We start from the raw sequence: 17,592 nt of genomic DNA, 5'->3' as shown, positions 1-17,592 counted from the left end.
TCCTTATTTTGTCTAGTTGAATTTCCTTTTTTGAATCACTCCATTTGGAGTTTTTTAGCTCCAGATATGGCTCAAAAACCACAGCTGGCCGGATTGCCAATCTGCAGAATTGACCATATCTACAGTAACATGAACAGTGACTATGATTGCATTTTTTAATTGGTTTTGGCCATAATTTGGGGTAGGTTTCTTCATGAAAGTTGTTTGTCTATGTCTTAACTTGTTGCTGTAAAAATTTCAGGTCAATTGACCAAATCTACAGTGAGTTATGGCCAAATGAACAGTTACTGTTCATTTAGTCATTTCTGCAGGTGCTGTTGTAGGGTATCCGGATTGGGGCCAACTTTTGGTCCTCTTGCTTTGGTCTTTTGGGCATGGTTTCTTCAGCAAAAATGTGCCATTATAAGCCTAGTTTCATGTCCAATTGGCCAAACACCAATTGGACCAACACAGCCAAAGTTATGGCTGTGTAATTGGACTGAAATCTCAGTCACCATTCTGCTGTCTTTAGGCAGCCTACCATTCCACTTTGCCATGCCATTTTTCAGTCCAATTTATGGTCAACATACCTCAAATGGTCACTAATTGACCATTAGAGTGTTCTTTAATAGTTTCATAAGCCAAATCAATTTTTACTTCTCAAAACCCTAATGTCCAATTCAATTTACCCATAAACCTCAATTAGCACACTAGTTCAACATCCATGCATATTCATACCTTAAACATCATTTCTAGCCACTCTAAATTCATTAAAACAATCAAACTCATCCTTCCTTAGGGCTGCCGAAAATTGAAGATACTCTAACATATATGATTTACTTCAAATTCTTACAATTTCTTAACTTAAAATGATGCTCTAGTAAGGATTAAAGGAGTGAGAGTGAAAGTATAGCACTAACCTCACTTAGGAGCTTTTCAAAAGCTCAAATTCTTCACTTTCTTCTCTTCTTCTTGGCTGCCAAAAGGTTTTGCAAGGTGTAAGAACAAATTTTAGTGAAAGGTCTCTAGGGTTTTAGGGTGAAATGAAGGAGGAAATTGAGCTTTGGTTGAAGGATTAATGGAGGTTTAGGGAAATCAAAGGTTTCGGCTGCACTTGAGGAAAGAGGGATGGCTGCTGGTTTTTGGTCTTCCTTAGTCTTTATTTATCTTTTTGATAAGTTAGTCAAATGGTTGCTTAATTGTGATTGGTTGGTAATTTTAAATGACATCACCATGATGTCATAAATAGGCCTTTTTCTCAATTTCTTTTCTTTCCTCCACTACTCATTTTCAATTTAATTTTTAGTACTGTTTATTCATATTTTATGTCATATTAATTATTTACTCAACTGGACAAGTCGGCCAAAAATCACCTCTGAAGGCGAAATGACCAAAATGCCCTCCGTTTGGCTTAACGGGTCAAAATTGTCTGTACCGATTGAAAATTTTTTCTAAATATTTTCTTGGCATTCTAATACCATAGGAACCTCAATAACCCTTCTCTGGAGTCCCAAAAATTATTTTATAATTTTTCCCCTGGGTCTAGGGCTCCTCGTTGCGAGAACCGCAACTTCCCTCTGAGTTACCCCTCACTAGGGCACCGGCTCGTTTAACTTGGTTGTACTTTATTTCTAAAATTTTTACTAAATTTTTCTTATTAATATTTGAGTTAATTATGGTTCCTGACTTTAGTTTAAATATTTTTCCGGACGTTCTAGCTGTCCGGACAGACACCGGTCACCGGAACAGTAGAATGTACGGAGTTGCTACCGGGAGGGTGTTACAAGTTGTTACTAGTAACCGATTTGTAATCGGTTGCTAAAATCGATTGTTATTTACAACCAATTCCTTCTTAGTTGCTAATAGTAACCTGTGGTGTGGGGCAAAAGATCATCTACTAAAATAGCATAAAGTGCACCAGGTAATACCTATGAAAGATGGTAGAGTCACATCGGTCTCACTTAAATACCACCTCCTCAGACATTATTTCTTAGACATGCAATTATACGATCATAATAAAATCGAGTCCACTAGTAAGTACCGTCTTCCTATAACACTACCATAATATTAAGGACTTATGCCACAAAGGCATAAATAGACAGAAGTTGCTACCCTGATAATAACTAGGACATATTCATTATTTTTTTCGAGGGACATATAATTGAGACGTCAATTTCCGAAGAGACAATCAAAGGGACTTGATTGATGCACTCAATATTTCGATGGGGGCATGGGTGGCAACTTACTTCTTGCAGAGATTCCACAACCATCATCACTATAACCCAATGTCTAGGTTCGAGATAGTGGGTATGTAAGGAGAAGGTGTTAGGCATCCCTTACGTCTGGTTTAACCCCGTTAATTCAAGTGTCAATCCCATACTAATTTTTTGAAAAGTTTTATTTATTATTCATTTATCAAACTTCTTCTTAAAAATGCAATTTCTAAAGCTACACACACAAGTAATTTAAATAGGGTTGTTATTTACAAATAATTTTCATGCACAAATGCTCCCTATCTATGAGGTTGCTAAATTAAATTAAGTGAAGGTTACCAAATGACTAAAATTAATTTATTATTGACAATTTAATTTACAAACAAGTTCAGTGTACAAATAACCTTAAGTTTCTATATAACTAATTAATTTATTTACTTACCAAGATACCCTAAGGATAATTAAACTAAATAAATTTTGTACATGTATAATTTATTCTAATAAACACATAAAGGTCCCAAATAATTACAACCTAAAAAAATTTGTTTCTAACATGCTAATTTATTTTACAATTTACCAAGTATTTAATTAGATTTAATTTACATGCCAAAGTTGGTTTTTCCTACAAGCAAGATTTAATTGTAATTGACCTAATATTTATTTAATTAAATTTCAATACGCAAAAGGTTAAAAATACATACAAAATTGATTTTATTGTTTACTAAGTAAATCATATTATTAATACATATTACACACAAAATTGTTATTTTAAGAAAGTTTAAGGGGTACTTACCTTTTAATTATTGGGGTAAGCTACCTTAAAAAAATGGTTTTCTCTTCTAGTATAGCAAGTTAATTTCTGTCTTACTCCTGCTAAGCTCCACGCAATATTGCCCTTTTAGTACTTACCTTAAGGCTACATATCAATTTATTTTTTTAAATAAAATAAACATTACAATTAAAAATTTAATCACTTACAATATGAGCTTTAATGGGCCAAAACTATACAATGGTCATGAGTCTATCTAACCTAGTTCGAACACTTCATAACACCGTATTAAATCATATACATCATTAAAATTAGATCAAGATATAATTTAAAACTTGAACACCAAAAAAAAATATATAAAATGAAATTTCTAGATCTAGCAAATTCATTGTATCTTTATTTTTAAATTTCTAAAAATATCTAAACAAGTACAAAAATTACAGAAAAATTATAAGAGAAAGATCAAATATCATATTAAAATATTAAATTAATAACTAGGTTAAAATCATTATCAAATAATTTATAAAAATAAAAAATTTTGACAGTGATAGATTTGCACTACTTTTTTAAAACTACAATATCTCTCAAACAACAAAGTATTTTTTTCATGAAACCAATGGGAAAAGTTAGAAAAGATCTTGAATTTAATTTTAGATGCAAGAATCTCAGAAAAAGACAAAGAATTGAAAAAAATATGAGCCTTAAAAATCAACTGCACTGCAAATTGTGATCTATAGACACCCTAAATTTAGACAGTCATAACTTACTCAATTTAATAGCTTTTTTTTTATATAATTCTTGAAGCTTAAATTATTAGAAGTTTATGAAGATTACAAATATAGTTTTTACACAATTTTTACAAAAATATAAGTATATGAAAATTAATTAAAAACAAAGTGACAGCAACAAGAACATGCATAGAGTTGTTATCACCCTTAAATTTTTCATATATATATGAATGCTATAAAGATATAAGACCGTTTAAAGGCACAAAAACATGAAAGAATAAATGCATGACATATTTCTTAAATATTCATAATTTAGAACATGTACTTTAAAGAAATCTTGAAGGTTTGTTGAAGAAAGAGTAAAAAAACAAGAAGAAAAAAGAAAGAGTGAAATGGGGAAAACTTATCAAATTGGAGAGATGGAGTGAAAGTTTTCTTGTATCGTATTGTTCTCCCCTCCCCTTTCTCTCTCCAACTTTTTTTTTTTTTATTTGTGAGGTATCTATAATGTTTAGGTCAAACAATTATGTAGAAAGTTTATGTAATTACTAAATAAGAAGATTAAGGAGTCTTAAAATGAAAATTTTCTATTTAATTTTTATTTTCTTTTAAAAATAAAAAAGAATTGTAAGTTTTTATTTTTTTTATTCAAAATACTCTACTGGGCCTTATTGGCCTTAAAGTGCCTAATTAGGTTTTTTTAATAAAACAAATTATCAAAATTAAATTTAAACAAAAAAATAAATTTTATTTAAATTTAATTAAATATTTTTTACTCTTCAAAATTATTTTCTTGAAGAAACATATTATATATATGATTATCTATTTTTAATTTTTCTAAATATATTTCACAGTTATACAGTTTTTTATCATTGGGTTCCTCACGACTTCAATGCACATGCCCATAAGGTCACAAAAATAAAGGTGTACACAATTAATTTTTGCTACTAATTATAAATCGGTTGCAATATTTTTCCCCTCAAGAATTCCTGCCTAATTTTTTATTTTCTTTGTTTGATTTACAACAGGCTTTGAAACCAACTTTTTCCCTTAAAAATTCCCTCCCAATTTTTTATTTTCTTTTTTTGAATTTGTAACTAATTTGTGAATCGGTCGTTAACAGCAACTGATTTTTACAACTAATTTTTCCCTAAAAAAAATTCTTGTCCTTTTTTTTTTTAATTTTGATCTACAACTGATCTACAAATCAATTAGAAAATTTTTCCCCTAAATATTCTTTAAAAAAAATTAGCAACCAACAATCAATTGCTAAAATCAGTTGCTAATTCGTTTACATAAACTACTACTTATTTTTTTCTCTTTTTCTTCTATTTTTTCTTATTTTTTTATCATATTTTTTCATTATCTTCTATTTTATTCATCATCTTTTCCTTTCTAACATATTTTTTTCATTATCTTTTTTTTCTCATATATTTTTTTCATCTTTTTTTTTCTCATTTATTTTCTTTTTCATCTTTTTCTTTCTCATATATTTTCTTTTTCATCATCTTTTCCTTTCTCATCTATCTGCCTCATCATCTTTTTTCTTCTTCTTCATCTTTTTTTTTCTCATATTTTTTATTTAATTTATTTTTCTTTGACATAAAAAAAATTTTAGTATAAGTATAATTTTTTATTTGTAGTATCTTTTAGTAATTTTTTTGTTATAATATATATAGAGTAATTTTTTTAGTAATTTGCCTTATAAATATCTTTTTATATGTAATTTTTTGTTAATATTTTTTTATAATAGTTATAATTAGTAATTTTTTGATAATATCTTTATATTAATTTTTAGTACTAATTGTTCATTAATAATTTCTTATTTTAGTAATTTTTGAAAATTTTATTTACTTGAATTTTTTATTTGTTATTTGGAAATTTATTTTTTTTTATTTTTTTAAATTAATAACCGACTTTTTGGTTGCTAAATTAGTTGTAAATAATAACTAATTTACAAAATATTTGTAAAATTATAAAATTAAAGATACCAAATTTTTTACAACTGATTATATTTCAACTGCTATTAGCAATCGATTTTGGTTGCTAGATCGGTTGTTACTAGTAACCGATAGTTTTTTCACTAAAAGTTTTATTTTTTTAATAATTAATTAATTTAACAACTGATTTGATTATCGGTTGCTATCTGCAATCAACTACATTGTAACCGACTGAATCTGTTGCTAAATCAGTTGTTAAATCGATTAGTAACCGATTTTAATGGATTAGCAATTGATTCGGTCTATTGGTAATCCTTTTTTTTGTACTAAATTTTTTTATTTAAACTCGGCTATCATGAATCAAAACACATAATATACAATGACATTCACCTATTAAATATATAAATTCTACATATTTATATCTTTAGCTCATGATCAATCAGATCTAGATAAAAAATTTCCCCTTCAAGCAAATCTATTCATTTTAACTACGATACTTAGTGGATAACACCTTGGAATATTTAGTGGATAACACCTTGGAATCGGAAAATTAATTTGTGGGTAGTTGGCAAGGTGCATGTATTATACTTAGTCTTGTCACAATAATAATTTGTTGGATGTATCCAATACTAAGAAACTTATAGAGGATGTCTCCAACTGCTTGGAAAAATCAAAGTCATAAAAGTAAGTATTGGACATTTGAGCTTTGACCATATATTTAATTTGAATATATATATACATATATATAACAGTTAAACACTATATATTATTTTACTTATTTAAACACTAGAACGGAGAAATTCATTTCGTAATAATTTAAATTTTTATTTAATTTAAATTGAGTAAACTTCAACCGTTTAAATTATTTATTTTTTCTATATATTAATAAAAAATTTAGTTATTTTGTTAATATATATATATAGTATTTAATTTAAACTGAAATAATCGATCGAATTAAAATAAAAGTAGAAAAAAAATTTTAAGTAAAGATTTTTAAAATATAGAATTTTAATTCTTGACTCAGAAGAGAATTAGTAAAAAATCTTTTAACATGTATGACAGCATAAAATAAAGTAAAAGCATTAAGTCAAAAAATATTATTAAAGATTGAATATCTTTAAAATAAAAAAATATAATTTATTAATATATCTGATAAATTGTTTTTAATAATTATATAGAAATTAAATTGATTTTGTGTGTGTTTCAGAGAAATGTGCAAAAAATGTGCGTTTCTTGTTTGATTGTTTGTTAGCCCTACAATGATATGGCAAGTAGAAGCATTTATCTAAGCATCTGCGTGTATTGCAAATCAGTATCCCAACATTTGGTCTGCGTCTCAGCAAGGAATGATCAAAATTAACTTTGATGGAGCAGTGGATAAATCTAGAAGCAGAGTTTCGATTGCAGCAGTAGCCAGAGATGCTTCGGGTTGGCCCTAGGTTTTGGTAGTTTTGACTGTGTGAAAAAGTATGATATTTTGCCTATTTCATTTGAACTTTTTCAGCTACTTGTATGTGGTTTGGTTTAGCCTTCCATTGTTGGTTTATTTCGTCCTTCTCGGTTCAAGTTATGATCATTCTCCTTTTAACATTAATTTTCTTCCTCCGATGCATCAATGATGTATTTGGTAGAAGGTCAAAAAATTAATAATTAAATATTATCTTTATAAATTTTAACCTTTAATTAATGTGATTATTGATATTGGCCTTTCAAGATTAACATTTAATCTCCAAAAAAGTATAAATATTAATAAGGTGAAAAATTAATCTATTCTCTTTAAGTAATCAAACAATATTAATAAGAATTAAATGTTACAATAATAACTATTACCCTTTTATTAACTTCGTATCAAATATCCCATAAGAGTTAAAAGATTTAAGATTAAATAGGTCTTCCTCAACTGCATTATTGATAACAAGATTATATTAGTTAAAAGGAAAAGATTTAAAAAAAAAATATTTGGTAAGCAGAATTGAAAATTAATGATTTTTTTAATGCGACAATAATAATAATAATAATAATAATAATAATAATAATAAATTTTAAAAGTTTTAAGACAATTTACCTTTAATTAAACAAAGTAGGCATCATGTTTTGGGACCCAAGCCGTTTCCTTTAGTAGCAATTTTTTTTGACACAATCCCCAATAGAGCTTGTACACTTCAATGACAAGCTTCCAAGGGGTTTCAACTTATGCTACCGAGCTTTTCTTATAATTTTTTTAAATATTATTTTAAAAAAATAATATTCAATTTGCTCCATATGCTTATAAACATGTTCAATTTAACCCAATTTTTACTTTTAAGCCGAGCTAGTCCTCAAGTTTTCATCAAAGCTCAGGTCCAAAATTGATGCGTATGAAATCCACAATCTCTAGAGGTGCATGAGTTCATTCATTCTACATTAATTTATATTTTTTAAATTATAATGAATTTTAAATTTTAAATAATTATATGAAATATAAAAATATTTTCTTTATATCTTTCATTTTAATTAATTATAGTTATAATTATTTTCGTTTTTCTAATTTTAGTTAATTATATGAATAGATATAAATAATATTTTTAATGAAAATATTTTATATTTTTAATGAAAATATTTTATATTTTTAATTTTAGTTAACTGTATTTAATTTTAAAATTTGAATTTGAATTTTTTTTATTTTAATTAATTATATGAAAGTATGAAAATATTATTTTTATTTAATTTTAACAAATTATATGAAAATATGATATAATTTTTTTACATTTTTAATCTTAGTTAATTATAATTTTTATTTTTAATTAATTATATGAAAAATATAAATAACATTTTTTAATTTTTTAAGTTTTAATCAATTATTATTAATTATAAATGTTGAATTTTAATTAGTTATGTGAAGATATAAATATAGTATTTTTATACCTTTTAATTTTAATTCTATAAATTTATTCAATTATATGAGACTATAAAAATATTATTTTATTAACTAATATTGATTAGTTATATTTAAAAACAATATTTTATTATTAAAAATAGAAAAACTATTAAATATTTATTTAATTATATTTACGCGTCTCACTTTCAAATTGTTAGACTATTTTGAGTTTTAATAAAAATTTCTGAGACTTCTTACTAAAAAAAATTGCAGAAACTATTTTGAATCGAAAGTAAAAATTGGGCTAAATTGAACATTTTAATTAATACAAAGGTAAATTGAATAATATTTTTTATTTTTAATATTATTAAAAATTATCTATTATTTTAATATTTTATAAATATAATTTATTAAATTCATTTTCAAGCTAAATTTTTAATAATTTCAATTAATATATTTAAAAAATTAATAACAACATTGATAATAAGACTCTAAATTAATTTACAAATATGTATCTCTGCATATGAATTATATTAATAATTTATAAAATTTTAAATTTCATTTTACAATTTCTATTTAATTTAATTTAATTTAAAGTTTTGCAATGTGATTAGTCCGATAGAATAATTTAACTCTATTAGATTATTTTTAAAATTACAAATTCTTGAATTTATTTAAAATTAATTAAATAAAAAATAAATCTACGTAAAAATTTTCCGTAAACTACAGCTGCAAAGCTCCGAACATATCAACCTAAAAAAAAATTATGTAATATTTAGGTCTGTTTAGTTGAATTCATGATAAAAATATTTTCATTGCAAATAAATTTAATGATAGAATTCATTTATAAATTAATTCTCTGGTATATTATATATTAAATATAAAATTCATTTTAAATGAAATAAATTTTGTGCTTAGTGTGAATGAAAATTTTAATTTTAAATATAATTTTTTTAAAAAAATCCTTTTTTATATCTATTATTGTATAAATTTTCCTTTTTCTTTTTTTTTTATGAATGCATATTTAAAATAATTATAATGCAATTCTATCTATTTTTGTTCGTACCTATGTCTATATTTATTTATCAATGTCTGTGTTTGTGTCAATTTGTGTGTTTATATTTATGTTTATCTGTTTATTTGTATATATATTTATTTGTCTATATATGTATCAGTGTCTGTCTATGTACGTCTATGTCTATTTATATCTATTTTTATTTGAATATGTGTCTATCTGTATATTTTTGTCTACTTTTGTCTATTCAAATTCATCTATGCCTATATTAGTGTTCATTGTTATGTCAATATTTATCTGTGTTCATGTCTATATCTGTATCTATATTTTTGTGTGCTTTTTTTTTTCTCAAATTTATGTGTGTTTGTCACATAACCAAAATGAGAGTGAATGGTAAAAGAAAATGAAAGAGGTTGAGGTATAATAGAAGATATTTTTACCATTTAAAATATGAGTTTAAGTTTGAAATTTATTTTAATTATAATAAATTTTATAAAATTTATTATTAAGAATGAGAAATAAATTTTTATTGAAAATAAATATTTAAATTTAAATTTATAAATATATTTTATAAAATTTGGTAAAATCCATTCGTATGCACCAGGAATTATCTAAAATAAAGGAGAGAATGACAGAGAGAGCACCAGACAACTACATACTGAAAGCTGGGCACCATTCTGGGAAAGCATCCAAAGCTATAAACGAGTTGGAATTCACTCACCCATATTAATATATATATAAAAGACTCCCCCTACTATATTATTTTATTATGTACATGAAAAACATCATAACATTGAGAAACGAGAATAAACAAATCCTTGTGTCATTCGCCTAATATTAACAAATTTGCAACCATGTCTTCCATAATTCTAATAATTAAATCAAAGGTTGCCATCTACCCTTTCTTTCTCCCTTTCAAATTGGCCACAAAACCAAGGCAAAGCCACATTTCTTCCATCATCAACCATTTCTTTACTCAAAATACAAAAGATGAAAAATCATGACCATGGCCTCCAGTTCTTGCTTTTTGATGTTGTCAGTGGGCCCACATCACCCTCACCGTCCGATCAAATGTCAACGTTTTAGGTTTACCTTACATCAAGAAGCCAAGCCCCCACAGGAGACACCCAGCTACCAGGTTACTCATGAGGAATCATGACTATGGCCTTGTTGTGGGTCTAGCTTCCTGGAGGTGCTGTTATCCATGAAAATGAAGATTACCGATTTACCTTGGTTTGGATTTGAGAGAGGTAAACCTGGCACTGTATAATAGTTTTACCAATCTTGAAGCCTGGAACGACAGTGAATGCAACTGGTGGGTCAGCTTCTGGTGCATTTTCGGACGAAAGCAGTGCATCCTCACATACACATTCCATGTAAACTTCAGAAAATCGACAGCCGCTGCGTACTTGAAAGATTGAGGCCTCTGGCTCGAAAGAAAAGGCCAAGCAATGTAGAAGCCACACTCGCTTTGCCATTTCAGCAAATGAGGTGAAGAAGGTAGTGTCAGGGAATTCACCAGAATTCACAAGGTTTCTTTGGCTTAAATTGCCAAAGAATGATGTTTCCATCTGGGGATGAACAAGTTGCAAGTACTTGGCTCTGCAGAATTTTGCAAATGTCGATTTGGGATTCTCTGCAAGATGTTCCTTCGCTTTGACAGATTTTAGTTCTGTGAATCTCCTGAGAAAGTAATGTTGCTTGTTCTTTCCCTTTGGCAAAGACTCGCAAGGAAGGGAGAAGTTTGGCAAATTGAAAGCTTCAAACATCTCCCTGCAAACAAAGCATTCAAATGCAAAACATTTGTCATCAGCTCTCCAGTAGACCACGTCTGATACAATCGAATTGGCTGCAGCGTCAAGATTCCAATCAGCAGCTTCCATCTGATAAATCATCAGCTTGACAAAGCTTCGGATCGACTTGACTGTGAAGCGAACAACTGCTAGGAAATGGCTAGGACTCAAACCTGATAGGTGAAGATTGTCAGGCATAGACAGCTGTCCACTTCTATCCAATCTTTTCTCAAATAACTGGTTCTGTCTATTAAATTCCTCCAATTTTTCTCGAAGATATATGATCTCAGAGTCCTTGAGCCTCAACTGAGACTCCAATTTCTTCCCCATAATTTCATAGGTCTTTGAAACACTCTTTTGCTCCTGAACTTCAGCCAACAGCAAAGTAGTCTCCGGAGAAGGATCAAACTGTTTTTTCAAATGGCACTGTTTCAACGCAGACAAATTCTTCAACTCGGAAACCACTAATTTATCAGCTGCTTGGATCCCATCAACATCATAAGGAGACTGCGCACACTGTAACTGAGCATATGCTGATTTAACAGAAGAAATGCTGGCGAACAGTTTTGCAAGAAGAGCTTCCACAGCCAAACTCTTTTGGTGTTCGTCATCATTGCTGATGTTGAAGGACTGACGCAGACTGATTGTGCTCTTATTGCCAATCTTATTATCATTCTTGACCTGTTCCTGGGACTTGACTTTTTGCACACCATCAACTGGAGCAATCCCAGTTGCAGCACGAAGATGAAGAACTTTCGCCACCGTGCGTGCCAAGCTACTCTTTTTTGGAGTCACGGAAGATGGTTTAACAGAATCCATCTGCAGAAAAATTATCACAAAATGATGGAATGACCGATAAAAGAATCAACGAATGAAGAATTTCAGTGGTTCTAAATTAAAAGCTAAAAAAAAGTTGGGACAATAAAGATTTAAGATGATAGCAACGATGACAAGTGCATGGAAGGAAAAAGAAAAGCAAAATACTTTGACACTTATATCGAGACCGTTAATGGAGGATAGAATTTCCTTTCTTTTGTTCTTTCAAGTGTCTCCGATTTACTTTCCTTTTAAAGAGTAAAAGAGAAAGACTTCAATGCAGAGAAAAAGAAGAGGGTGACGGATGAAAGAAGAAAAGGAACAAAAGAGAACAATGAAGAGGAAGAAGAAGAAGAAGCCAAATGAAGATGATTAAAGGACAGCATACTCAAATTTAAAATTTCCATATGCCTCTCAAAAGCACGGTAGGTTCCTCGGTCGCAATGAGAACATAAATTCTATACACAAAGAATCAAAAGGAAAGAAAGTGTATGTGGAGGAATTAACAACTAGTGTGGTTCTGCCTACCATCTATGTCCGCTGGGGTCAAACTAAGCCTACAATACAATTCAGCAGTGTCTGGATAGCAACTTTGTTGTTATAATATTATAATGTAACCAGCTCTAATTGCAAGGAGAAACATGCAATTAATAATTTTAATGCAATCTTGGAATCCTCTCCTATAATAGCAAAAGAAAGCTATTACTCTAGATTACATAATTTATTTATGGGGCAATCATGTCTTCATGTGAAATCAAAAGTCAGCTTCATATGTCCTATTCAACTTCCAGACAAAGAGAGAGAGAAAGTGAATGAGAAGCATAGCAAGAGAACTATATGTGAATAAGTAGATTTTTTCTTTTTTTTTTTTTTCTTATTTAAAGTTTTGCTATATAGCCAATTCCATAGAGCCAATTCCAGTTTGGAATTAAGGTTTAATTATTGTGGTGTTGTATTTGAAATTCTGCTATAAAATTTCATATCATAAAAAATGATAGAATTTTACATTATTCGTCAACCTATTGTAATTTTCTTTTTTTTTTAAGGCTTGAAATTAATGCATTTGAAGTTTTGCAATAATAGCATCAAGAAACCCTGCCCTAGTGAAAATCACATTTTATGTTGAAAAAGATGGAAAATGGAACACTATATGGCACGTGAAATGCCTTAAGACAGCATAACACCCACTAAATTTTGCTATATTTTGAATTTTCTGCTTCACTGCAAGAAAAAGCATGCGTTGATATTTTAAGAACAGCTAAAGAAAATGTGTGTAATTCATTTTTTTCATGGTGAAGACAAAGAAGAGTAATGATATGAGGATGCTACTTTATGTCATATACACATCATCCATGGGACCATAGTGGCCATTGAGCACTTGATTTCCAGAGGAGTAGTTTTCTTTTTGACAAACAACATCAATAACTTAAGAGTCGATTGTAGGCCTATTTATCATTATTGTTGGAATTGTTGTTGAGAAATCACTTTTTAAAATATACTAATTATAGAGTATTAAAAAATTATTTTAAATTAAATTTAATAAATTTTAATCACAAGAGCGCTAAAATAATAAAATAATTTTTTTTACACTGTTTTTTTAATAGCATCTAAAATAGTGCTTTTATACAAAAAAAAGTAACTTTGACCTTCCCAATGCAATGCCGAACAAGCACTATATTTATTTTTTTGCTATTCAATTTTGTTAAATATTAAGTCCATATCAATATTTAAAACTTATAAATTGTGTAAATATTACTTCCTACACATCATTTTAGACCTCTCCTTTCCATCTCATTTTTTTCTTCGCCAACTTATCATGTTTTCATATTGGAGCATTTAATTCCTTTTGACAAAACTAATTTGTGCTTTTTTCACTTAGCGATTTAACCACAAATAAGATAAACATGGCATCAAATCCAAGTAAGTTCATGGTATTACTCATTATATCCCCTTCCTAAATTCTTATTCTAGCATTTTGAATTTCTGAATGCTTTTATTGTAATCATTAGATTACAATCACATGCTATTTGAGTTTGAAAGAGCTCCAAAACAGTCTAAGAGCTAAAAACTAATGGATTTCTACTAGCTTTTTGGGATGAACCTACACTGTTTTATAAAAGCAAACAATGGGTTTGGATCTAGTAATCTGCATCAATATAATGTAAGTAAATCCTTGTGTAACTATAAAATTGTACAAGCAACCCATACTATGTACTGTCGTCCATCAAAGAGGGAGAAGTCTCAAACCGATATGAGATATTAACATATTTTCTTCATGTTTAGGACCAAACATTTGAAATGTGAAACACCTATGAGAGGTCCGATATCAACTGAGAAGGTTCTAATACCATATTTAAAAAAATGAGTTGGATCTAACTCACTCTAAAAATCTAATTCTAAGGAGAAGGATTGCCCAAGAGATTACAAGGAGCACATTACCATTATCTCAAATTGACATGTGATTAATAGTTCTTAAAAAATCATGAGATTTCAATTTTAAATTTCAATAAAAACCTAATGAACTTTAAAAAAAAAAAAAATTATCATCATCCACCTTCACACACTTAATTATGAGATGAACATTAGACTACTTCTAACACACTATTATAGATGAATGCATAAATAATATTTTGCATGGAATGTATCATAATTACTAATCATAATAAAATTATGGAAAAGTAAATTTAAGTGCCCTTTACGAGTTTTATTAAAAAGGATTTGAGATTTTCTTTTTTGCACGTAAAAACCTGTGGTTTAACACCGTCGACACTTAAGGAACAAAGTGACTAACGGTATTAGATATTTACTAATGTAGCAGGTATACGCTGACATGGTGATGATGTAACAAACGTGTCACGACATCAATGCCATGTCAATGACAAGTCATCGTCACCTTAGCATTTTCATTATTTTTTTTTACTTTGGGAGCAAAAGGTCAAAGGCACATTTCACTTAAATGCCAAAAAAATAAAGTTAAGACCTTGAATGCTAAAAGTTTGAATTTACATGATACTAAAATATATTTTACTTTTGATTTATAAATAAATCCTTATATTTTAATAAATAAGTCCTTAAAAATTATAATTATTTTAATCCATTTGCCTTTGTCTCTTCCTCTCACTCTGTTTCTCTTGTCCATATCTTTCGTCATCTCTCTTTCTATTTAGGTCTCTCTCCCTCTATCCATCTCTTTCGCCCTCTCACTCTCTTACTATGTGGATCTCTCTCCATTTCTGTCTCCCTCTCTCCATTTTTGTCTCCCTCTATCCATCTCTCTCTCTCTCTTTCTTCTTACTTGGGTCTCTTCTATCCCTGTCTCCCTCACTCATTTCTGACGAGAGACAAAGGCAAAAGGATTAGAAATAATTATAATACTTAAGTACTTATTTGTAAATCAAAATATAGAGTATACTTAAGTATAATATACTTTCAAATTTTTAGCATTCAAGACCTAAACTTTCCTTTTTTTGGCACTTAAGGAAGATGTACTTTTAACTTTTGACACTTAAAGAACATGTGCTTTTAACCTTTTACACTTAGATCCCAAAATAATAATAATAATGATAATAATAAATTGTTGACGTGGCGCTAATTTGTCGCTAACATGGCATTGATGTCATGCCATGCCAACACTATGTTTGCCATGTTGTTGCCATGTCAGCGCATGTCTGTCATGTCAATAAATATTTAATACCGTTAGCCACTTTATTTCTTAATTGCCAAGGACATTAAATCACTGACCCTTACGTGTAAAAAAGAAAACCTCAAATCCCTTTAATAAAAGGCATAAACCACAGTATACTTAACTGTACTTTTTCCTAAAATTATTCTAGGTACAATTGATTATATTCAAAAAATTTTAGATAAGTGACAAACGTGTGGTTCACATTTCAATGCAGAAAACCGAGTGAGGCACGTGCCTACTAGTAAGGTGCAGTAGCACACACGTGCAATGCCAAATTCAGTAATCCAAAAAATTAACTGCATTATTTGGTAATAATTTACAATAACATACATGCATTATTAGGCAATTCACTGCTGAATATGTCTTTCGTGAAATTAATATTGAGAGATTACATTTAAACAATTAAAAAAAAAATTTGATAATATATTTTGTATAATAAACATATTGTTCATTTTATTTTCCAATTTTTTTTAACTATTGATTTGATTAGTTCTGAAAATATTTCTAATATAAATCCCTAAAGTTTATTGATTTGGATTTTACTATTTAATTTCGTAAAAATTAAGTCCTTCTATAGATCAAAACTGCGCCGTCTTAAACCTTATTGTTAGCTATATAAATCAAAATATTGAATTTCAGGAAACTTTAACGATTTATTTTTTGTTTTCAATTTTGCCATTGAAAATTGAATATAACGAGCGTACCTCGAAAATGCAGGGAAATTTCGTCAATTTCTGTTCATAGAAAAATCTCAAGGAACAGAGAACCACACGACCTCGCTATTGCCGACCTCTACAAGACCAAAAACCCTGTAATTTAACCACAAAACATACATATCAATCATCAAACAAAAACCAAAATCTCATAAACCTACCAAACTTATAAAAAAATGTTCGTCTCCCTCTATTCTCAAAGTAATAAAAAGAAAATACCAGAAAAACAAGAGTTTACACAACTCAACTCCAAAACGATCAATGAAAAAGCTCAAAACGGCGATCATAAGAAAAACAGCAAACCCGCCCTTTAACCCTTTACGTGCATAAAGTACGACGCTAGAAAGCTATAGACAGTACAGCTATAACCAAAATACAAGCCATTTTCCATAAAAAAAATAAAATCAAATCGCCAGAAAACAGAGAAAAAAAAACAGCCATCAATGAAAGAAAAACAAAAACCATCAAAAGAAAGAAAGTTTGTTGAGCAGTAACCAGTTACAGTTCTAACTTACCTTGAAAACTAAGAACCTTCACAGAAAAATCTGTCAGTTTGACCCAAAAAAACAAATAAAAACTGATAAGCACTTCTCTCCAACGTCTTCGTTGATTCTTTCCAAATTAATCTAATCAAGAAATTTGCTTTTCTTAGAGCAGAGATTAAATCGCTATTGCCATAAAAGCTCTCTGCGAGAGGTCCGAGACAGGAAAAACCAAACAATCCGAGCCGAAGATGGAGAAGAAGTGTGAAAAATCAAAACAGGACAGAGACTAGGAAGCTGTCCGGCCATTGGGAATTAAAAGGAGCCTGGGGTTGGGTCGCTGTCTTGTGTTTTAATTTTAGTTACGCTATTACCCTTGCTTTTCTTAGATATTACCATATTGTTTTGAAGTGATAAGCTTTGAGTTTGAGAGTATGGTTTGGGTATTTTTGAGATTTCGTAGGAAAAATCTGACATGCAAGAGATCAAACGTAGGCTCATACGTGGACTTGGGGAAAAATGAAAGGTTTGCGTTTGGCTTTGGGAAGAGTGTTGTGTGTGAACGCTAAGACTTGAGGGAAATGTACGAGTATTTTGTATTT

The 17,592-nt window shown here is 29.0% G+C and overlaps 1 protein-coding gene across 1 annotated transcript; it reads right to left on the bottom strand.

The window, feature by feature from the left end:
• Nucleotides 1-10,235: 10,235 nt before the first annotated feature.
• Nucleotides 10,236-17,289, bottom strand: LOC110644973 (protein GRAVITROPIC IN THE LIGHT 1). Its single transcript, XM_021797953.2, has 3 exons — nt 17,024-17,289; nt 16,500-16,604; nt 10,236-12,113 (listed from the first exon to the last, which is right to left on the bottom strand). The coding sequence occupies exon 3, from the start codon at nt 12,111-12,113 to the stop codon at nt 10,719-10,721; it is 1,395 nt and encodes a 464-aa protein (XP_021653645.2). The 5' UTR covers nt 16,500-16,604; nt 17,024-17,289; the 3' UTR covers nt 10,236-10,718.
• Nucleotides 17,290-17,592: the final 303 nt, after the last annotated feature.

The sequence above is a fragment of the Hevea brasiliensis genome, chromosome 4 (genome assembly GCF_030052815.1).
Source record: "Hevea brasiliensis isolate MT/VB/25A 57/8 chromosome 4, ASM3005281v1, whole genome shotgun sequence".
Taxonomy (NCBI): Eukaryota; Viridiplantae; Streptophyta; class Magnoliopsida; order Malpighiales; family Euphorbiaceae; genus Hevea; species Hevea brasiliensis.
The sequence above is the reverse complement of the archived record's forward strand: the minus strand, read 5'-3'. Positions and strand labels throughout refer to the sequence as shown.